Below are 24,876 nucleotides of genomic sequence, written 5' to 3'. Positions count from 1 at the left end.
TAACATATAATGCAGAGTTAAGAACCAATAAGCATGAACAACATATCCAACCGTGACAATGTTGAAATATATGGTCGAGTGTTGTCTGTCCCAAATATCTTTAAATACTTATAATTTTGCAAATAATAGGAAAACTAAATATTCCTAAACAGACTTGATAGACGGATCATCTACAGCATATTCATAATCTTTGGTAAAGAAAAGATGGAAGAATGTATTTTACAAATATTATTTGGCATCGTGCATATATTTGGATGGAAACATCCACAAATATACAAGGTCCACATACCCTTCAGTGCTTTGGGCAGACAATGAAAGACACAGTGAAACCACAAATTTGTGTGATTAGCAGATCCTGGCACAGCCAAGGGATGTAACTCTGCAAGTCAGATCAAGCAAATGCAGATAGATGTCATCTGTACATATATCAACAGATTAAGTATTGTCATGAATAAAACAAGCCTCTGGTCCAGCCTTAGCGTTCATTGAGTCATTACGAAATCTTTCAAGCTTATCGAAAAAGTTCTCCTTTCTTCTTTTGGCAAGAGGTCTTTCCAGTACGCTGGTCCTACTCTGTGGAATTCTCTCCCTCTCCACATAAAGCAGTCATGCACATTGGAAACTTTCAAAATTAAGTTGAAGACTTTCTTTTTTTCCAAAGCCTATCCCTAAAATCAATCTTTCTGTCATCAATTTCAATGTATATTTATTTTGCTATTTTATCCTCTGTATGCATTGTATGTATGCTTTTATGTAGCGCCTTGAGCATGTATCAGTGGGTGGAAAATGGCGCGCTAAAAATATCCATTATTATTATTATTATTATTAAACCTATCAACTCTTGTGCAAATTGCATATTACATTGGAGTACATCAATGAGAATAATTATTGAAGCTTATAGATTGATTCAACTTCTTTGACAGTGATGGATGGTTCTTCAAAATGTGTTACGCACAGTTTGCAATTTTGAATGTGATTTTTAGAGAAATGTGCCTGCAAAAATACATAAAAAAAGATGATATTTATTTCTGACAAAATCCCTGTATAAGCATATTTTTATTATAATGGATATTTGTATAGCCCACACACCAGTGCATGCTCAGGGTTGTGTACTGTATACTAGGGGTTGTGACAACACTGACAGAGTCTGCACACAAAGTTGATTCCAAGGTTTTAACACCCGGTCACAGGTGGGCTCGATCCCGGCACACCTCAACCTCGCTGGATCACTAGCCTGGCGCCTTAGCCAGCTCTCCCACCATGCCCCCCCATACACATACAACAGAGGGTTACTATCCTTTATGTAACATGCAAGAAAGGTTCTTCTTCAAGAATGATGGAGCTAGTACAGATATACAAAATGGTCCTTGGCCTATGTTGATTGTTTTAAGTGCCATTCCATTTTTTAAAGATTCTCTACTACTTGAAGACATACAAAAGATAGATGACTTTATGTCCAAGGCTGGTAGAAGCTCCCTATACCAGACAAAAGTAAAAACATGTTCCACAGCCCATGTCTGGTTTAGGGCCCTGTTCGACAAGATCTGAGTGCGATGATGACCATAAACCTATGGTAATTTATGGTTGCTAATGCTGAGACTTTGAAAATATATAGTTTTCATAGAAGTATTCCATGTATATTGAAAAGGTACCTCATTGAGCTGGGAGTTTGAATCTGAATAGAATCTGAGACTTGCTTCATTTTGAGTTTCAGAGTGTAAGTGAGTGTGTGAGTTTAGTTTTACGCTGCTTTTTGCAATATTCCAGCAATATCACGGCAGGGGACACCAGAAATGGGCTTCACACATTGTACCCATGTGGGGAATTGAACCCAGGTCTTCGGCATGATGAGCGAATGCTTTAACCACTAGGCTACCCCACCACCCTGGACTGACAGGCAGGGAAAATGATGTGCTCAGGGGTGAGTGAGTGAGTTGGGTTGTATGCTGCTTTTAGCAATATTCCAGCAATATCATGGTGGGGGACACCAGAAATGGGCTTCACTCATCGTACCCATGTGGGGAACCGAACTGGGGCCTTCAGTGTGACGAGCGAATGCTTTAACCACTAAGCTATCCCATGACTCTGAGACAGGATAAGTGTGGAGTTAGAACCATGAGATCGTTTTGTGGATCGGGGGCCCTGGTCTAGATGTTGAAAGTTCTACCATGAGTCAGGTTACATTAGTGTCTGAGTTAAACCTTTAACTGCCATTAGTGTCCGAGTTAACCCTTTAATTGCCATTAGTGTCCGAGTTAAACCTTTAACTGCCATTAGTGTCCGAGTTAAACCTTTAACTGCCCTTAGTGTCCGAGTTAAACCTTTAACTGCCCTTAGTGTCCGAGTTGACCCTTTAACTGCCTGACTGATAGTCATCACAAGGGAAATGGGGTTTGACTGTAATCCAACTTGTTACATCTGCCGATTGTGCTTACTCCAAGAGTTGTCTGCCCATAGGATCATGCACAGCACTGTAGGTTGAGTACAGACTGTAATGGTTATATCTGCATGCATACAGTCATAACACATACATGTGAAGTAACTACATTGGGGCTTGGGGAGATTCGCCAAGGAAATAATTCTGACACCTGTTGTTCAAGGCTGTTTCATAAACAGATTTTCTATAATGCTGCAACTGTGGACACAGAAAGTGAAGTGAGCACAGAATGGAAATCTGGTACATCATTCTGAAATTTAATGTCGGTTCATGATCTCTCAGAGTATCTTCATCCTCTGACGTGTTCACAAAATTGCACAATACGATAACCATGAACTTTTTTCCTCTTCTTTCTTGAATGATAGATCATCACTTGCGCCACCATTCTCATCGTCATCCATACCAGGGTCAAGGTCGCTATCACTGAGGTCAGAATCTGACTCCACATCAGAGTCACGTCCTGGGCGATTTAATCGGGAAATAAAATGCACATAGTTCTCTTCTTCTTCCTCCTCCTCTTCCTGAGATGGACTGGAACAGAAGACCAGATCATTTCATGTATGTCTTTATAGGTCAAACAACAACATATTCCACCAGTGCCTTGGCACTATTCAAAACACAAAATGTTGGGAAATTGTCTGATTTTTCCTGGTATGGACATTTCTGAACAAAGGCTGGACTCTTTCATGTATATCTGAATTGACACTCTTGAGCTACTGACATATCTGAACAAAGGTGTCTTGTCCTTCATGTTCTCCTGCAGAAAATGGGTACCCGGTGGGATAAATCATATGATTATTAACTTTCTAGAGCCTCACAGGCAGCCTCAAAAGAGACAGCGATGTGTATATCTTTGAACAAACACTCCTTGCCCACACACCAAGATAGCAGAATGACTGACAGACTGAGTTTGGTTTTACGCCGCTTTTAGCAATATTCCAGCAATATCACGGCGGGGGACACCAGAAATGGGCTTCACTCATTGTACCCATGTGGGGATTCGAACCGGGTCTTCGGCGAGACGAGCCAACGCTTTAACCACTAGACTACCCCACCGCCCCATAACAGAATGATACCTCTCTTAGTCACTCTGTTTGTTAGAAGTTATAAATACCTGCATACACGTGACAGGAAGTGTAATAAGGCAGTTTATAGGAATTTCTAAAAGTGCCAAGCTTTGCTTTGGTCATTATCAGACATTCACTGTGAGGTATTTTTTTTATTGTTTTAACTCCTGCAGCACAAATTGAAAAGCACCTGCTATGCTTATTGTGATACGGTCAATGTGCTGTTTATGACTTTGAAGCGACAGACAGGCACATAGTGTGCTAATGTCATCACAATAAATGTCTTATTGTAGTCGAACAATGGAGAGTTTGCACTTGTTACAACATCACAATGGATAAGTCAGCTGAGCAAGACAAAGGAATGGTTTGTTCCCGGGCTTTCAAATGTGTCAAGGTCCTCATCCCAACCTTGACCTGCTCCCGTCTTCATAACATATCACAATTTGTCTGGACAGATCACTCACAGACAATTGCAATTAACTGAGATTAACAATGGATTGGAAGGAGGTGAAACCCAAGATGTTTTAAAATACTAATTTGTTCATTTAAATTTTTTGCATCAGGCATGTCAAGTTTTATAAAAGGCAGTGACCGAAAAAATTAATCAAACACAAATACCAGCCCTGACCAGAATATAAGTATATTCAGGCAGTAGCTTATGCATAACTAATAGGGAGCGTTGTCATTCCTATACTGCTCAAAGAAGTTAAAGTGAGTGAGTGAGTTTAGTTTTACGCCACACTCAGCAATATTCCAGATATATGGTGGCATTCTGTACATAATCGAATATGGACCAGACAATCCTGTGATCAACATTATAAGCATCGATCTACGCAATTGGGAACCGATGACATGTGTCAACCAAGTCAGTTTCAGTTCTCAACAACAAATATGTGAAATCAGCTGAAAGCAATGCCGACCGATATATCATGCTGCTACACGTCTAACAACACCATCAGGAACCACGTCCGCAGGTAACCATGCAGAAAATAGCACACACAGCTGGAACATCAGGAAGTAAGTTATTCATGACATCAATCAATCCTAAATACATGTGCAATTTATGTTACCAGGACAGATGTCAAGGACAGAGTGTGTGAGTGACTGAGTTAGAGTGAGTGGGATGTGAGTGAGTGGAATGGTGAGTAAGTGAGTGAGTGAGTGAGGAAGTAGGATGGTGAGTGAGTGAACGAGTGTGTGAGAGGGGTGGTGAGTGAGTAAGCGAGTGTGTGAGTGGGATGGTGAGTGAAAGAGTGGGATGGTGAGTGAGTGAGTGTGTGAGTGGGATGGTGAGTGAGTGAGCAGGTGAGTGGGATGGTGAGTGAGGAATGGGTGAGTGGGATCGTGAGTGAGTGAGCAAGTGTGTGAGTGGGATGGTGAGTGAGTGAGTGAGAGGGATGGTGAGAAAGTGTGTGAGTGGGATGGTGAGTGAGTGAGCGAGTGTGTGAGTGGGATGGTGAGTGAGTGGGTAGTGGGATGGTGAGTGAGTGAGCGAGTGTGTGAGTTGGATGGTGAGTGAGTGAGTGGGATGGTGAGTGAGTGAGTGTGTGAGTTGGATGGTGAGTGAGTGTGTGAGTGGGATGGTGAGTGAGTGTGTAAGTGGGATGGTGAGTGAGTGAGTGAGTGAGTGTGTGAGTGGGATGGTGAGTGAGTTAGTGGAATGGTGAGTGAGTGAGTGAGGAAGTGGAATGGTGAGTTAGTGAGCGAGTGTGTGTGGGAGTGGGATGGTGAGGTGAGGTGAAATTGGGTTTAACGTCGTGCTTGAGAATATTTCGCTCATATGACGACGTGCATGCGTGTGTATGTGTATGTGCGGCTGCTTGTACTAGCCCAGACTGAAGCTGGTTTTATAGTGCTAGCCCACTGAGATACCATGCCGCAGTGAAGCATGAATACCCCTCAGACACATTATACTGACTCCGAGCCGACCAGTCCTTGTTGTACCCATTAATGCCGATCGCCACCAGGCAAGGACCAACAAGTACCATATTTTAACGTCTTTTGGTATGACGCGGTCGGGGATGAGTGGGATGATGAGTGAGTGAGTAAGTGGGACAATGAGTGAGTGAGTGAGAGCCAGCTGGTTCAGTATAAAGCCACTCAAACAGTATTCTAGTTATATTACAGCATGGCAGCTTGATGTTGGAGGGAAGACTGACTGAGTTTTAGTTTTACGCCACTTTTAGCAATATTCCAGCAATATCACAGCGGTTGGAGGGAAGAAGAATAGCTGATTAACAAGTCTTCCAGTGATAACACCATGTTGCAGTCTCAAAATATCAGGTACCGGATGTGGGGAAACAAACCCAGACCCCAGGATGTAACTGTCGGAAAATAACATGGGTCTTTGATGGGAGTAGAAATACCTCAACCTCTAATTTTGTGATATCTACCTGTGATATTTTTTAGTTTGTTATCCACAATCAACAATATTCCAGCTGCACAATGGTGGTTTGTAAATGATCAAGTCTGGACCAGACAATCCAGTGATTGAAAGTGATCTGTGCAATTGAGACATGATGACACGCATCAACCAAGCCAGTGAGCCGGACCACCTGATCCTGTTGAGCACCTTTCACAACAAGCATGGGTTGGTGAAGACTTCATCTTCTTACGTGGATCTTCTCTGGTGACCACCAGACTACTGGCTTCACCAATTGCAGGTAGATAAACCTTGGTCCTTGGTGGAGGGAGCAAACGCTTAAACATTGACCTCACTGCCAAATGCAGCACAAAAGGTCAGAACATAAACCTTGGTCCTTGGTGGAGGGAGCAAACGTTTAAACATTGACCTCACTGCCAAATGCAGCACAAAAGGTCAGAACATAAACCTTGGTCCTTGGTGGAGGGAGCAAACGTTTAAACATTGACCTCACTGCCAAATGCAGCACAAAAGGTCAGAACATAAACCTTGGTCCTTGGTGGAGGGAGCAAATGTTTAAACATTGACCTCACTGCCAAATGCAGCACAAAAGGTCAGAACATAAACCTTGGTCCTAGGCATGAAGAACTTATGCTCAATCCACAAGGCTGCAGACAGTTTTGTTTGTTTGTTGTTGAATGCCACTCTCAGCAATATTCCAGCTATACAGCAGCATTGTCGATGATTGAGTCTGGACCAGATATCCATTGATCGACATCCTGATCATCAATCTACGCAATTGGGATACGATGACATGTGTCAACCAAGTCAGTGAGCCTGACCACCGGATCACGTTAGTCGCCTCTACAAGCATGGGTTACTGAAGATCAATTCTAACTAATGGTGTGACGATTCACCGATATGCATCGATGTATCGATCCTTTGGCCACCGATACAGTGAATCGATACAAAGGTTTATACCGATACGATACTTCAAATGGGCCACGATACATCAATGTTTTACTTTGAATATTGCCTTATTGCGATATCTGTCAAGAAAAAAAGACTTACTTTTGTTTGATGATTAAAATATATACTTATATAAGTAAATGTTTTCTTGGAAATTCTTGCATCAAGAACTGTGTCAGACATATCGCTGGCATGTTATTAACATTCACAAAGACCGTGTATAAACTTAATTATCTCATTTCCGAATGAACATTGAAAAACGCTGGCCGAATTTGACGAAATACTATAAAATGGTTTTGTTTTGATCTTAAGGTGTTTTATAGTTGGTGTTAGAATTAAAGATTTTGGTATTGTGATATGCATCGTATCGCCACCCTTGTATCAGGATTTGTATCGTATTGCAGCTTCAGTGCACAATACTTTGGCAATATATCGTCGTGACTAAAAGTTTAGTGTCGTGATGTATCGTATCGCAGGTTGTATGCCAATACCAGCACTAATTCTAACCCGGATCTTCACAGGTGCTGCGGACAGCTCTCACACAGTATATACACACAATACACACAAAATACACAACACAAAACCATGCATCAGATTAACTACCATCACAATCACAGAGGTACAACATCGACAATCTCAATTCCTACACTTCTTCATCAACCACACAGGCTACTTAACTGGTCTATGCATCTACAGTTAAATTAACATAACGGAGAATTGTGAATAGATTACAACAAAAATATCTGTGGAAAGTGGTTTTTGGTGTGTTAAAGTGACATTTTGCATTCAACTGGTATCAGTGTAGGGTGGCAACAAACTACTTTCCTTTTCTCAATTTAAAGGTGTGATAAAAATATTTATGATCCAAACTATAAACTTGGCCTGATCCAGTAAACAGAACACAAGTGTACTGTATAAAAGTAAAGCACAACTTATAAATCCAAATGTAATAATCACTTTTAAATGATTCATATCCTGAATTCATGTTTCGAGAAAATATATTTGCTTCTTATGCAAGTTTTCAGAGGGTGCTGGAAAAGTTCAACCATTATACCAGTGACAGTATGTACAAAAAAAGTCAATAACAGTTTGGGGATATATCAGAAAATAAAAGGTTCCTAACATTTTTTAATGTCAGCTAACTTAGACGTTGCCAATCAAATGAAAATTTTCTTTCTAACAAATGACAGTGTTGCAATAAAGTATGTAGCCCAAAGGGACTGACTTTATCAATTTTGTCTGAAACATGAGACATAAAAATAGACTAGATAAACATAGACCAGATGAGTAAGCCGTCTATAATTATAAAAAATATTACCTTGGGTTACGTCTGACAAACCTGTCAAATCAGACCAGGTAAAACCCTTGACAAAAAAAAGAAATCAATATAGTATTTATATGTGAATATAAAATATATAAATTCAAGGCCAGAGATTAGCCTTGTTGATCCATGGAAACACATTGCATTGCCCTCAAAAGGCAATCAATGGAGAAAATCATATTTATCAAATTCCCTGATGACACCAGGTGTTCTCAAAAGGCAAGCATGTCCTGCTATACTGCTGAGATCCCTGCTCACACAGGTTGCATAATAAATAAGTCAGTGAGTGAGTGAGTTTAGTTTTACTCCGCTTTTAGCAATATTCAAGCAACATCATGGAGGGGAACACCAGAAATGAGTGAGTGAGTTTAGTTTTACGCCGCACTCAGCAATATTCCACCTATATGGCGGTCTGTAAATAATCGAGTCTGGACCAGACAATCCAGTGATCAACAGCATGAGCATCGATCTGCGTTTTTGTCAACTGATGACATGTGTCAACCAAGTCAGTGAGCCTGACCACCTGATTCCGTTGCCTCTTACGACAAACATGGATTACTGAAGATCAATATTCTAACCCAGACCTTCATGGGTACACCAGAAATGGGCTTCACACATTGTACCCATGTGGGAAATCGAACCCGGGGCGATGAACGAACACTTTAACCACTAGGATACCCCAGGCCCTTAAATAAGTGAGAGTTTCTTTGTAGTCTGATGCAGCATAACAGTGCTTCTACTGTTCTTTCATGAGTGAAGCTCATTTCTGGTGTCCCCTGCCGTGAATTATGATCTATTACAATGGTTTTGTTTGTTGATTAAAGCTTGTTGATTAACGCTGTACATTTAGATAATGGAGGATAGACCGACAATCCTGTGATTAACAGCATAAGCATAGATGTACACGATTGGGATACAATGACACGTGTTAACAAAGTCAGCGAGCCTGACCACCTGATCCCAGTCACCTCTTACGATAAGCATGGGTTACTGAAGATTAATTCTAACTCAGAGTGAGTGAGTGAGTGATATGGTTTTACGCCGCTCTTAGCAATATTCCAACAATATCACGGCAGGGGACACCAGAAATGGGCTTCACACATTGTACTCTAACTCAGATCCTCACGGGTATCTATTACAATGGAAACAGAGACATTGAGAAGCATTCCTCAAAGCTTGGAACATATAACAATAATATCATGTCATGTCAGTTTTATTATGGAGAAAATCCTTTGTACCAGGGGTGGAAATAACCCATTGCCCGACGTCTGAGTCCAGTGTTTTTTTCTGTCGGGCAAGCAAATTTGTATATCACACTGTACCGTGTCCAGTTGAGTTTCCAATGTTAATTATGTTGTTTATTTAAAAAATCAGCAAGAAAACGGTCGGTATAGTAGGAAAATTATCAGGGCAAGTGACTTTACATGTGCCACTGTACCGGAGTTAGGCTATCAATTTTAAAGTTATTTCCACCCCTGTGTACATGTATTTGTAGTGTTGACAAACCAAGGATCTTATTCCAGATGATTAGGCTTTAGAACCATTGACAGAAGATCTTTTCATGGTCAAGTCTGAGGTGCCTAGTACCCTTTGCCTTACAGCTCAGTAATATCTGGATAAAACACAAGCAGCTATTGGTACATTACTACTATTGGTCGGTAATGACATGGCAAAGATATCTCATTTTAAATTTCTGTCACCATCTGTCATTATGAGTGACAATGTTGTCATTGCACATGTCATTAACATTTAAGCTGTTCACATACTTTCACTCAATAGCTATGTCATTTGAGATATCTGATACTGCAGAATATTTTTGCATTAATTATTATTAACCAGCTCCCTTCAGAGTTCTTCGAGAGAGGATGTCATGTTTATCAACAAGTAAATTGCATGCAATACGACAAGTAAACTCCAACAGATGTCTGTTTTTGAATAAAATGACTTTGTCATTGTAATGAAGTAGTTTTAGATTACAATTGTAATGATTATGGGACAATTGTACTGGTAGGAGAACTTGAGATTAGAACCTCTAATGCATGAATGGGGAAATGAAGTTGTTACACCTTTGATTTGGCAACAATCCTTGTAAATAGCAACACTGATAAAGGTATTTTGTCGTTGACTGTATATCATGTTTTTTCACTCAGTTTCCTGCACAGTTTGGTGTTCAGTTTGATGCACAGTTTGGTGTTCAGTTTGATGTACAGTTTGGTGTTCAGTTTCCTGCACAGTTTGGTGTTCAGTTTGATGCACAGTTTGGTGTTCAGTTTGATGCACAGTTTGGTGTTCAGTTTGATGTACAGTTTGGTGTTCAGTTTCATGCACAGTTTGGTGTTCAGTTTGATGCACAGTTTGGTGTTCAGTTTGATGTACAGTTTGGTGATCAGTTTGATGCACAGTTTGGTGTTCAGTTTCCTGCACAGATTGGTGTTCATTTTGATGCAGTCAGGTGTTCAGTTTCCTGCACAGTTTGGTGTTCAGTTTCCTGCACAGATTGGTGATCAGTTTGATGCACAGTTTCCTGTTCAGTTTCCTGCATAGTTTGTTGTTCAGTTTGATGCAGTCAGGTGTTCAGTTTATTGCACAGTCTGGTGTTCAGTTTATTGCACTGTTTGTTGATCAGTTTGATGCACAGTTTGGTGATCAGTTTGATGCACAGTTTGGTGTTCAGTTTATTGCACAGTCTGGTGTTCAGTTTATTGCACAGTCTAGGGTTCAGTTTATTGCACAGTCAGATGTTCAGTTTGATGCACAGTCTAGGGTTCAGTTTATTGCACAGTCTGGTGTTCAGTTTGATGCACAGTTAATTCTTGTTTTCAACTGTGTTCAGTTAAATACCAAGCTAGGTGTTGGTGCACAGTCTGGTGTTCAGTGTGGAATAACCGGCTCTGATTTTCCCTTCAACTGGTGACTATTTGGTATCATTTGGAGTCCTTACAGACCAATTGGCTGTCTAGACTTAAACATGACCTATACAACTTCCTCAGGTGATGGTTTAAACATGCATCGTCCGTCATAAAATCAGATTGATAAGCCTTTAGACCACATGACCTTATCATACTAGCACTAAATGAGCCATGATGTCTGCACGCTGCTTGTGACATACATCTTGACATAAAAGACATACGTCTCATATTTCAAGAAAACATCTTGAAACAAATTAGTTTCATGAGGGTCTGGGATAAAATGGTGAGCTGGCAATATCTTATCACATTTCTACATTTTAAGTAAAGAAAATTGACAATCAAGACCAAAACGTGTTGTCTTTGATTATGAAATGCATTTTATCATTACTGTGTAATGTGTAGTTCTAAACAAGAGTGGTGTGTTTGTTGTGTGTTTTGGGTCTAACACTATTAAAACAAGAAGTGACTTGAGTGAGTGAGTGAGTGAGTGAGTATGGTTTAATGCCGCTTTTAGCAATATTCCAGCAATATCATGGCAGGAGAAACCAGAAATGGGCTTCACACAATGTACCCATGTGGGGAATCGAACCAAGGTCTTTGGCGTGACGAAGCGATGCTTTAACCACAAGGCTACCCTACTGCCCCAGAAGTGACTTGAACAAACAGTACCATAGTGATATAGACTGCATGCTCATGAGTACAACATTATAAAAATCGTCAGCTGTTGGTATTGATATTTAAACATTTTCCACAAACATAGATGAAAACTTGACAAATATGACTATTGTTTCACATGTACATATATAACTGTCTGTTTTCTAGTATTTCATTCACCTGATGAAGAAATAAGAAGATACTCCATACGTTGTGTAAATATCCATAAATTCTCGCGTTCTGTGTATCACTTCCAAAGGTCGTTCTAAGACTCAACATGAAGCTAGTGATTTAATTTCAAGAACATTTATTTTAACAGAATCACATTTTTTCACATAATCTCTAATTTTTTTCTAAAAACTCAATCAGGCATTAACGATGGACATTAAATGATATTTGTTTACATACAATGCTGCAGAACACAGAGACTGGTCTTTGGGGAACAAGAATTAGAAAACATTAATGATTTCCAACAAAGCTTTGTTTTTGCTTATTTAAAGTTTAACGCTTCATTCCTACTATATGAATGGTAAATTAATGAGTCTGGGCTAGACAATCCAGTGATCAACAGCATGACTGACTGAATTTGGTTTTACGCCGCTTATAGCAATATTCCAGCAATATCACGGCGAGGGACACCAGAAATGGGCTTCACACATTGTGCCCATGTTGGGAATCGAACCCGGGTCTTCGGCGTGACGAGCCAACGCTTTAACCATTAGGCTACCCCACCGCCCCTCAACAGCATGAGCATTGATCTACGCGACTGGGATACGACGACATGTGTCAACCATACCAGCAAGTCTGACCACCCGACCCTGTTAGTAGTCTCTTACAACAAGCATGGGTTGCTGAAGACCAGTTCTAACCCGGATCTTCACGAGTGTATCCAGCAATCTCTTCTCTGCGATAGTGAAGGTTTGTGCCCAATCCTCATTGGTCTCAGACCATCATGCATTATAATTCCATGGACCAGGGACCAGTAAAAACATTCAGTTTTGGATAAAAAACTTCATTCCTCAAGTTTTGACACACACCAACAGTCCCCGTTTCTCCCACCTCCTGTCATACATTCCTGTGTATTCCCTTCTGTCTCGGAAAGACTTTCTGCTAATGTTTGTTTATAATGAGTGAGTGAGTTTAGTTTTATGCCGCACTCAGCAATATTCCAGCGATATGGTGGGCAGTCTGTAAATAATCGAGTCTGGACCAGACATTCCAGTGATCAACAGCATGAGCATCGATCTGCGCAATTGGGAACCGATGACATGTGTCAACCAAGTCAGCGAGCCTGACCACCCGATCCCGTAAGCTGCCTCTTACGACAAGCATGGGTTACTGAAGGTCAATATTCTAACCCGGATCTTCACGGGTCGTTTGTTTATAAGGTGCTGAAAATCATTTGCAGAGATTTTATAGTTCAAATCTGCCCATATATTTTCACACTTCACTAGATGGACTTACGAGTACCAACAGATTAAACACGACCTTGAAAGAATACATCCTCAAGAGAGAGGCATAAAGCGACTATTGAATTACAACCTTTCCAACCTTTAAACAAACAGTGAGTGAGTGAGTTTAGTTTTACGTCGCTTTTAACAGTATCCCAGCAATATCACGCCAGGGGGGACACCAGAAATGGACTTCACACATTGTGTCCATGTGGAGAATCGAACCCGGCTCTTCAGCGTGACGAGTGAACGCCTTAACCAGTTGGCTACCCACTGCCCCCTTTAACTAACAGGTTACCCCTACCAGGGAACATATATGTAATAAATCATTGTCACACAAACTGTAACACAGTTTGATCACTGTATTTTCCCCTTTGTGAAGATACCTAACAAAGGCATGCGAGTGCAGAAAAGCTATATCTAATGTGTAATTGACTTATTCACGCCCACAAGAACATAAAGCTCTTAGGTTAACAACCTTTCATACAGCTATTTGCCTTGACTGATGTGAACTAGCAAAAGAAATACAGAGGATATAATGGCAGAATTACCTACAAACATCTTTTTGTAACAGAACTTTGATATTCAAACTTTATAATTGGCTGTCGTGAAGAAGTGTCTCGCACACTGTGAAAAAAGGGTCAATCATCTCAGGTTGCTGTCATGGGTTATCTTTCCTTGCAGTATTGTGAAGTCTTTACCAGCAGTATTGTGAAGTCATTTCTACCAGCATTGTGAAGTCATTACCAGCAGTACTATGAAGTAATTTCTACCAGTATTGTGAAGTCATTACTACCAGTATTGTGAAGTCATTTCTACCAGTATTGTGAAGTCATTACTACCAGTATTGTGAAGTCATTACCACCAGTATTGTGAAGTCATTACCACCAGTATTGTGAAGTCATTACCACCAGTATTGTGAAGTCATTTCTACCAGTACTGTGAAGTCATTTCTACCTGTATTGTGAAGTCATTACCACCAGTCTTGTGAAGTCATTACCACCAGTATTGTGAAGTCATTACCACAAGTATTGTGAAGTCATTACCACCAGTCTTGTGAAGTCATTACCACCAGTACTGTGAAGTCATTACCACCAGTACTGTGAAGTCATTACCAGCAGTACTATGAAGTCATTTCTACCAGTATTGTGAAGTCATTACCACCAGTACTGTGAAGTCATTTCTATCAGTATTGTAAAGTCAAAATTATGATGCCATCATATGGGTTTTTAATGAACTGTGTGGACTGTGTGGACTCATGGGTACACAAAAACCAGGGACATCATCTGGACAGCACCAGTTTTGGCAGATTGTGTCAGGTATATATTCACTGACCATTACCTACTGCCAACACATGGGGGACAATAACCAGTGTGCTGACACAGAATTCTAAACTAAAACTAACAGTTGTTTCAGAGGCCATGAATTTGTCCTGGTAATAATTTTGTCCTCCAAAATGCAATAAATCACACAAATAAAAGCATCAAGACCCTTTCTGTATTTATACAAAATATCTACTGAATGCTGAATCTATTATAACAAATATGTATTAATCTACCAATAAATAAAATCCCTTGAAAACTTCCTTGAAAACATTCTGTTTTCAAGATACATCATTTATCAGTCAGTTTTGTAACCGACCGTTAAAAGAACAATGAACTTTCACAGAAATCTCTGTCACATCAAGTTTCTATGCAGCCTCACAGCTAACTCACTCACTCACCCAAAGCACTAATTAGGGGTCAAGATAAAGGCATCCTTTTTCATAGACAGGCCACCAAACATTAGTCACCCAATCCGCCAATTATTTTCTCCTTCAAATCCAGATACAATTTCCATCGAATCAAGACAAGAACAGACATAAGAAATTATCTAAATAAATTCAATCCAAGCCCAAATTGCATTACAACAGGTATCAAACTTCAAATTAGCGAACACAGCACATTCAACAGGAAGCCGACATCACGTTACACCATGTCCTCGTTAAATGGGACATAATTATGACAACAAGCAGACAGCCTACTAAGAAAGAGCAAGGCGGACAGTGAATCATCCTCCTCGAGGATCAAGCTATTTCCCCAATATCCCACAGACATATGTTATATTTGTCTCAATACGTTCCTAGAATTGCTCCATTGTCTCGTATTGCGAGATGACTCACAGTCAGTATATTAATAGCCGGCCGTCATTAATTGGCCCGAGACAGTAGCATGGCAGTATGACTTGCTCAGGCTGTCGTTATTTATGCTTGTGTCACAGATCCAGTCGGAAATAGACGCAAATATAATTGCTCTCAAGTGCTAAGCATGAAAAACCCAGTTTGGGAATATCAACAGGGGTGGCATCTCTAATTATAGTCTCCTAATACAGATTTAAACTGGTCACATCAGAGAAAACAGTGGTTTGAAGCTAATACATAGTTATTTAATCAACTTTGGTATTAGGAGGGTTGTAAATAAATGAAAACAAACAGCCCTCGAGTGAAGTCATACATTTAGATACACTTTGAGGGCAAACTCGTCACACAAGGCTAGATTTTCTTGTAAACAACACGATCTGCAATAACAATGTTATATTTAGGTGTTTATGTTCCTTCGATTACGATTACCATAAATCCCACAAAAATTCACATCCGGTTTGTAGCGTACAGCAAGAACGTCAGACAATTGTATTTTGGTACAAAAATATCAAAATCTGCTGATAGTTGATCAAAAGTGACACAATTATGTAAAAATTCATTGAACGACAAGGAGTTGACACAGGCTGAAACTAAATGAATCAAGGAAACTTTTGATCATACTGTTTTTGACATGCATAAACATGTTATAATGCTAGTCATGTCCTTTCTAAGTTAATTACAGTGAAACACTTTCTAAATTCAGAAAAATACTAGGGCAGAAGGTGTAATCATTGGGAAATTTTGGAAAAAGTCCAAATCTCTTGAGCTTTACAGGGATCTAAACCTAAAATTTGTAAGCTTTCCAAATAAAAGCTGATTCACCGTTTCGATTTACTTTTATCTGCTTGAGATTTAAGAAGCATTGTAGTAGCTTAAAATGACAGTTAATGATGAGAAAGAGACTCTGCACAGAACTAACAAACAGACACCTTTACAGGTCTGTCTAACACCTTTATAGTCTGTTGAAAACCTTTACAGGTCTGTCTAACACCTTTATAGTCTTCTAACACCTTTACAGGTCTGTCTAACACCTTTATAGTCTGTCTAACACCTTTACAGGTCTAACACCTTTATAGTCTGTCTAACACCTTTACAGGTCTGTCTAACACCTTTATAGTCTGTCTAACACCTTTACCGGTCTGTCTAACACCTTTATAGTCTGTCTAACACCTTTATAGTCTGTCTAACACCTTTATAGTCTGTTGAACACCTTTACTGAGTAGTTAAGTCAACTGAGGTTGAAATGTTCATTTGGCAGACAATGTTTAGAGTAGTTGGATGACCATATTCAACAGCTTGAATCCTGAAAGTTTCTATGTCTTCAAAACCACCCCAAACTATTGCACATGTAATACACGTGGTAACCCCTCAGGCAAGCAATTAAGTCAATTTAGGGCCAATTGTCTACCCAAAGGAATGTCCTTCCAAGAAATATAAAAGATTTTCCAAGTCCAAGATACCAGCAGGAAAGTTACAGCCTGGATTCCGCCAGTGTGACAGACCCTCCTGTACTTATACTGAGAGACTACGGTATGATGTCACCGGGAGTCCTATAACACTCAAGGACCTATCTGGGGTACACGCCTCTTAGGCACTGACTACCTTGCCCAAATGAACTTTAATACCACCTCAAAACATATATTGTCTTAGCCTTGACTCCCAGCCACTGTGGACATGGTCATGCGCAGTGAGCAAAGGATGCCACATTACATACATAATTTATTAAATCATTCATCCAACATGACTGATAGAAGATAAAAGAGTATATGATTCCAAAAATAAGAAACATACACCTCTCAGAAGATCTGAGGGTTTCATTAATGTAATTGTCAATAATATACAGAAGATTTGAGGCTTATCGCTGACTGACTGCTTGTGGAATTTCAAACAATGAGACTAGACAATTACTCTTTAAATTAAATACCAGCGCCTTGAGCATGTACTAGGTGCGTGGATATGTGTGCTATATAAATATCCTATAATAATCAAAATTCTCTGGGCCTGATTAACAGCTAATTATTTTTATTGTCCAGAGACATTTTAATCCATGGAAAAGGTCATGACTGCATCTACAAATTGTAAAGATTATAGTGACAATACCCAAATGAACAAAATCGTCAGAAGTTAATTAATGATACAGTAGTAATTCGGGGTCAGACAATGAAATCACTCATTATGTGATTTTAGACTCTCTCAAATGGGTGACTGTACTCAGCAGCAATGAAATATGACACAGGGAGGCTGTAGCAGCATCCTACGTTTACAGGGATCTGAGTCATCCATCGTTCTGGTATGGTTGTCGTTAGATACGAGTATCATGCCCACAAATATCATCTCACGTGATACAATAAGAGGCGGACATGGTATAAAGTTGTTCCATTGCGTTTCATCATTATCTGATCAGTGATTCAATTATTGCCCAGATTGTATTTCCTGTTGGACAAATGAAAGATGAAGACATTTAACATGGAATGGGAACTGACTAACATGAGCATCACCTCTATGCAATCATGAGAATCTTGTTTGTGACTACATCCTGAAGTCCTGCTTTAAGTAAAGACCATCTTCACTAAACAGACCGGTTTTACCATCCGTTCAGTCACTGGTTTGTGTTTTGACCATCCATTCAGTCACTGGTTTGTGTTTTGACCATCCATTCAGTCACTGGTTTGTGTTTTGACCATCCCTTCAGTCACTGGTTTGTGTTTTGACCATCCCTTCAGTCACTGGTTTGTGTTTTGACCATCCCTTCAGTCACTGGTTTGTGTTTTGACCATCCCTTCAGTCACTGGTTTGTGTTTTGACCATCCATTCAGTCACTGGTTTGTGTTTTGACCATCCATTCAGTCACTGGTTTGTGTTTTGACCATCCCTTCAGTCACTGGTTTGTGTTTTGACCATCCATTCAGTCACTGGTTTGTGTTTTGACCATCCATTCAGTCACTGGTTTGTGTTTTGACCATCCATTCAGTCATTGGTTTGTGTTTTGACCATCCATTCAGTCACTGGTTTGTGTTTTGACCATCCATTCAGTCACTGGTTTGTGTTTCACTGGTTTGTGTTCCATTCAGTCAGTCATTGGTTTGTGTTTTGACCATCCATTCAGTCACTGGTTTGTGTTTTGACCATCCATTCAGTCACTGGTTTGTGTTTTGACCATCCATTCAGTCATTGGTTTGTGTTTTGACCATCCATTCAGTCATTGGTTTGTGTTTTGACCATCCATTCAGTCACTGGTTTGTGTTTTGACCATCCATTCAGTCACTGGTTTGTGTTTTGACCATCCATTCAGTCACTGGTTTGTGTTTTGACCATCCATTCAGTCACTGGTTTGTGTTTTGACCATCCATTCAGTCACTGGTTTGTGTTTTGACCATCCATTCAGTCACTGGTTTGTGTTTTGACCATCCATTCAGTCACTGGTTTGTGTTTTGACCATCCATTCAGTCACTGGTTTGTGTTTTGACCATCCATTCAGTCACTGGTTTGTGTTTTGACCATCCATTCAGTCACTGGTTTGTGTTTTGACCATCCATTCAGTCATTGGTTTGTGTTTTGACCATCCATTCAGTCACTGGTTTGTGTTTTGACCATCCATTCAGTCACTGGTTTGTGTTTTGACCATCCATTCAGTCACTGGTTTGTGTTTTGACCATCCATTCAGTCATTGGTTTGTGTTTTGACCATCCATTCAGTCACTGGTTTGTGTTTTGACCATCCATTCAGTCATTGGTTTGTGTTTTGACCATCCATTCAGTCACTGGTTTGTGTTTTGACCATCCATTCAGTCACTGGTTTGTGTTTTGACCATCCATTCAGTCATTGGTTTGTGTTTTGACCATCCATTCAGTCACTGGTTTGTGTGTTTTGTGTTTTGACCATCCATTCAGTCACTGGTTTGTGTTTTTTGACCATCCATTCAGTCATTGGTTTGTGTTTTGACCATCCATTCAGTCATTGGTTTGTGTTTTGACCATCCATTCAGTTGGTTTGTGTTTTGACCATCCATTCAGTCCCATCCATTCAGTCACTGGTTTGTGTTTTGACCATCCATTCAGTCACTGGTTTGTGTTTTGACCATCCATTCAGTCACTGGTTTGTGTTTTGACCATCCATTCAGTCACTGGTTTGTGTTTTGACCATCCATTCAGTCACTGGTTTGTGTTTTGACCATCCATTCAGTCACTGGTTTGTGTTTTGACCATCCATTCAGTCACTGGTTTGTGTTTTGACCATCCATTCAGTCACTGGTTTGTGTTTTGACCATCCATTCAGTCACTGGTTTGTGTTTTGACCATCCATTCAGTCACTGTCACTGGTCCATTGTGTTTTTGTGTTTTTTGATCCATTCAGTCACTGGTTTGTGTTTTGACCATCCATTCAGTCACTGGTTTGTGTTTTGACCATCCATTCAGTCACTGGTTTGTGTTTTGACCATCCATTCAGTCACTGGTTTGTGTTTTGACCATCCATTCAGTCACTGGTTTGTGTTTTGACCATCCATTCAGTCACTGGTTTGTGTTTTGACCATCCATTCAGTCACTGGTTTGTGTTTTGACCATCCATTCAGTCACTGGTTTGTGTTTTGACCATCCATTCAGTCACTGGTTTGTGTTTTGACCATCCATTCAGTCACTGGTTTGTGTTTTGACCATCCATTCAGTCACTGGTTTGTGTTTTGACCATCCATTCAGTCACTGGTTTGTGTTTTGACCATCCATTCAGTCACTGGTTTGTGTTTTGACCATCCATTCAGTCACTGGTTTGAGTTTGGTGTAAAACAATACTCACTCACTCACTACTAATTTAGAGGGAGCTATACATTTACAACCTATTCTGTCTGTCCAAACCAATGCTGACTATAATGTATCTGATTCATGCAGAGTTTACTCTCACCTAACACAGACTCATGTACAGCATGAAAACTATATGCTTTTCGCTGTTCTGATTTCATCAACCATGGTGTCCAAAAACAGGAGTTGTTTACGGACCCTTCAGAACTTCACCTTTAACACTCCCAGGACTCAGTACATTTCGTCAGTTGTGTCACAATAATGATTGTGTCTGGTGTCTGCAATAATCCCGCAGAACCACTGTACACGGTGTATGAGTCATGTCAAAGTCATAATCAGCCCCATTGTCAGTACGGAGTGACACGAGATCTGGCAGGAGTGCATGTCAAGGTGGAACAGATTCACCACTAATTAGGGCACCTGCGGGAGAGGAAATCAGCCACATACTGACATGTGTAACTATTGATCGGACAAGTTGCAGCCTTCAAGGTCAGGTGGTAGAATAGTAATGTATCAACAAAACAGGAAAATTGAGAGTAAAATCCAAAATATTGAAACAATTAACAACAATATATACATGACCAAAACATCCTCCGACATGTTTCGTATGAATCATCAGTGACTTACATCATGAAATTTACTTCTTTGTTTGAACATGATTTTCACATTGTGGACTGGCGACCTTGGCTTAGTTTTTCCCACCGATTAACTCCTATACTGATGTACTTTACACTTTACCTGTACATCTTGCAAACTTTAATGGTGATTTGTAGAAAACAGCAGTGTGTTTGTTTTTTTTTTACACCATACTGTTCCAGTTGTTTGGTGGTCGTGTTCCAGATAATCAGTGAGGTGGTTGTGAGTGAGTGAGGAGTGAGTGAGTGAGTGAGTGAGTGAGTGAGTGAGTGAGCCAGCAAGTTTACACCAGACAGGGGTTCCACACATTGTCGCTGGTCTTCGGGGTGGTGAGCGAACTCTTGAACCACTAGGCTGTCCCACTGCCCGGACAAGACAATGAGATCATAAGCTGTGATGTACTGTATTGGTATATGATGACTTCCTTCTACCAAGTCAGTGGGCCTGGCCACCCAATCCCATCAGATGCCTCTCTGACAAGTTGGAGATGCTGAAGACCATTTTCAACCTGCATAACAAGTGGCTTTACTCTACAGCGTACCACTTTCAGTTGCAGAGAGGTTAGTGATATCATTTGATTCTGATGTCATCACCCGACCGCGTCATACCAAAAGACGATAAACTACGGTACTTGTTGGTCCCTGCCTGGCGCTCGGCATTAATGGGTACAACAAGGACTGGTTGGCTCGGAGTCTGAGTATAATGTGTCTGAGTGGGGTATTCATGCTTCACTGCGGCATGGTATCTCAGTGGGCTAGCACTATAAAACCAGCTTAAGTCTGGGCTAGTACAAGCAGCAGCAGATACACACGCATGCACGTCGTCATATGAGTGAAATATTCTCAAGCACGACATAAAACCCAATTTCACCTCACCTCACCTGATGTCATCAACATGGTTTGTGAAGCATTGTGATGCAATTGTATTTGGATATCTCCTGGGGGATATTGTCTGATCTCACCGAAACAGTATTTCCTGTTGAAGACCTTGACCGCCACTGAATAAATGTGGCATGTTTCAGAGTTACTGAGTACAAAGAACCTCAATGCTAACAGTTTCTTTACATATTATGGAGGTTGTAGGGTAGGTCAGTAGTTAAAGCATTTGTCAAAGACCCAGGTCGATTCCCCACTTAGGTACAATGTATGAAGACCTTTCCAGATGTCCCCTGCCATATATCGCTGGAATCTTGTTTAAAGCACCATAAAACCATATCTACGTTCAGAGAGCTATATGCAAGTGTGGGAGGTTCTCTGTGTTTTAGATATTGAACAAACATATTATATGAATAGCAAAACAAAACAAAGCTTAGTTATTTATTAACTTAAAGGGATTTAACTGCTTGAAATAAGTATTGCAGGGAGGGCTAGGCAGTATGGAAGGCAGTGTGTGAGGTGAGGTGTGTGTGGTGAGGCAGTGTGTGAGGCAGTATGGGGTGGTGTGTGAAGCAGTATGTGGCAGTGTGTGAGGTGAGGTGGTGTGTGAGGCAGTATGTGAGGCAGTGTGTGAGGTGAGGTGGCATGTGAGGTGGTGTGTGAGATGGTGGTGTGCAAGGTAAGGTGGCGTGTGAGTCAGTGTGTGAAGCAGTATGTGAGGTGAGGTGGTGTGTGAGGTCAGGCAGTATGAGGTGAGGTGTAGTGTGACACAGTGTGTGAGATGAGGCAGTGTGGGGTAAGGTGGTGTGTGAGGTGAGGTGGTGTGTGAGGAAAGGTGTGAGGTGAGGTGGTGTGTGAGGTGAGGTAAGGTGGTGTGTGAGGCAGAGTGTGAGGTGAGGTGGTGTGTGAAGCAGTTTGTGAGGCAGTTTGAGGTGAGTGTGAGGTGGTGTGTGATGTGAGGTGGCGTATGAGGTGAGGTGGTGTATGATGTGAGGCAGTGTGGTGGTGTGTGAGGTGAGGTGGTGTGTGAGGTGAGGCAGTGTGATGGTGTGTGAGGTGAGGTGTTGTGTGAGGTGAGGTGTTGTGTGAGGTGAGGCAGTGTGGTGGTGTGTGAGGTGAGGTGGTCTGTGAGGTGAGGCAGTGTGATGGTGTGTGAGGTGAGGTGGTGTGTGAGGCAGTGTGTGAAGCAGTATGTGAGGCGAGGTGGTGTGTGAGGTGAGGTAAGGTGGTGTGTGAGGCAGTATGTGAGGTGGTGTGTGAAGCAGTATGTGAGGTAAGGTGGTGTGTGGTGAGGTGAGGTAGTGAGGAGAGGTGGCATATGAGGTGAGGCAGTGTGTGAGGCAGTGTGCGAGGCGGTGAGTGAGGTATATTCCAGCTGGATTTGTATTGTTGAGAGCAGTATATGTTGGAGAAACACGTCCAACGATTTGTATCAGATTTGGAACTCCGAAATCCAAGGATTTTATATCTAATAAAAACCCAAATAGATGTGTTGTATCATTCTTATAAAATTGAAAATATATTTCTAAAACAAATTTACATTTCAAAAACTCATTTCCTGATTGCTAGGAAACAGTAAAATGAGTCTCTTGCTTGTGTAGATGAGATTCTTAAACCATTGTGTCTTTCAGTCAGGTTCACACGCTAGTTTATAAATACGAAGGTTCCAAATTTGAGCCACTGAAATATGAAATCAATGGCATTTGCACGTACAACTGGAGGGATTTTGAATATACCTACCCAGGATATACTGGTATCAGATGTATTTTAAGATTGGGTTGGGACGGAGATGGGAACTCATGATTATTATTTTAACCCATTTTTAAGTGCTAGTGGGATAAAATATGATTTATTTATGGTTCATTGTTTTAGCTACATTCGGCAATATTCCAGCTATATCAGCGGTCTGTAAATAATTGAGTCTGGACCAGACAATCCAGTGATCAATAGCATGAGCATCAATCTATGCAGCTGTGATACAATGACATGTGTCAACCAAGTCAGCGAGTCTCTGATCCCGTTGCTAAGTTGCCTCTTACGACAAGCATGGGTTGCTGAAGACCAAGTCTAACCTGGATCTTCATCGGTTCATAAAATATGAACAACCAGATGGTGATAAGAGATGACCAAATGAAAACATAGGTTTCAGGTTGAGGGCTCATCCAGATTAGTTTCAGTACGCGAAAAGCAAGGTATTATCAGCTATCATTAATTATTATTAACTCCCACACATAGTTCCTATGGATACGTATCTTGATACTATTGCCAGGATACAGTTTTAATTATATAGTCGCATCACTTTGTGAGTCTCTCTTAAAGGCTGTATACAGAATTCAGCATGCTTGAGAATAGCAAGTTCTACCTGGCTAACTCTGATTTCAAGGCCATACAAAACTACAGGGTTAAGACAGCTATTTGGAAACATTTTGTTCTTAAAAATATTTTCATTTTGATAAAAACATTACAATGAGTGTTCTAAATCACCAAATAAACATTAGATTGATCTCTGTCCTATCTGACTAACAGGTACAAGTGTACCTGAAATACTTCTCAACGATCCAGGTATATAAACTGAAGTACCATATTAAAGCCCCTCCCTTACTTGGAGCTATGAAAGGAATTACAATAACACGCATAGCAAACATGTCTGAGAGCTGTGTCAGCGTACCAGAATGTAGTGCCGAACAGTATACACAGCCCCACCCACTTCTGTACCCGTAACTGCAAGCCCCAATTCACATGTCATTCCATACCCTCCAAGGACTTTGATTCATCACTGTCCCACATAGCTTCTTGTTTATTTTGTCCTTCCCACACCATAACAACCTACCCCCTGGTGTATCGCCCCTTCCCCAAGCTTTTTATGTGGGTATTGTGCCTGACCTACCCGCCGCTATTGTGTCCTTTCAATATCGAAATATTCTGACTGAGCTGTACCCATTTGTGCATCCTTCCCAGCTACATCCTTGTTCCATTAGCTACATCCCCAAGCCTAAGCTACACACATCCCTTTCTGAGCTGCAACCCCAAGCCCAAGCTACATCCCCAAGCCTAAGCTACACACATACCTTTCTGAGCTGCAACCCCACACCAAACCTCCAAACTCCTGTCTCAACTTACACCTATCCTGAGTTACTCCCCAACCTCAAGCTACTCCTAGCCCCCATCTACAACCCGATGACCTCCTCCTGTCCTGAAGGTGTACTTCCACCCCCAACCTCAA

The 24,876-nt window shown here is 40.8% G+C and overlaps 1 protein-coding gene across 1 annotated transcript in view; it reads right to left on the bottom strand.

Moving 5' to 3' along the window:
* Window positions 1-1,783: 1,783 nt before the first annotated feature.
* Window positions 1,784-24,876, bottom strand: part of LOC124271321 — an 83,301-nt gene continuing 60,208 nt past the window's right edge. The window contains 1 exon segment of the mRNA XM_046706417.1: window positions 1,784-2,968. Within this exon segment, the coding sequence (XP_046562373.1) occupies window positions 2,743-2,968 (226 nt within the window). The 3' untranslated portion in view covers window positions 1,784-2,742.

This window comes from Haliotis rubra, unplaced genomic scaffold (genome assembly GCF_003918875.1).
Source record: "Haliotis rubra isolate DU_JTF1 unplaced genomic scaffold, ASM391887v1 Scf16, whole genome shotgun sequence".
NCBI lineage: Eukaryota > Metazoa > Mollusca > Gastropoda > Lepetellida > Haliotidae > Haliotis > Haliotis rubra.
This window is presented reverse-complemented; position numbering and strand designations above follow the sequence as displayed.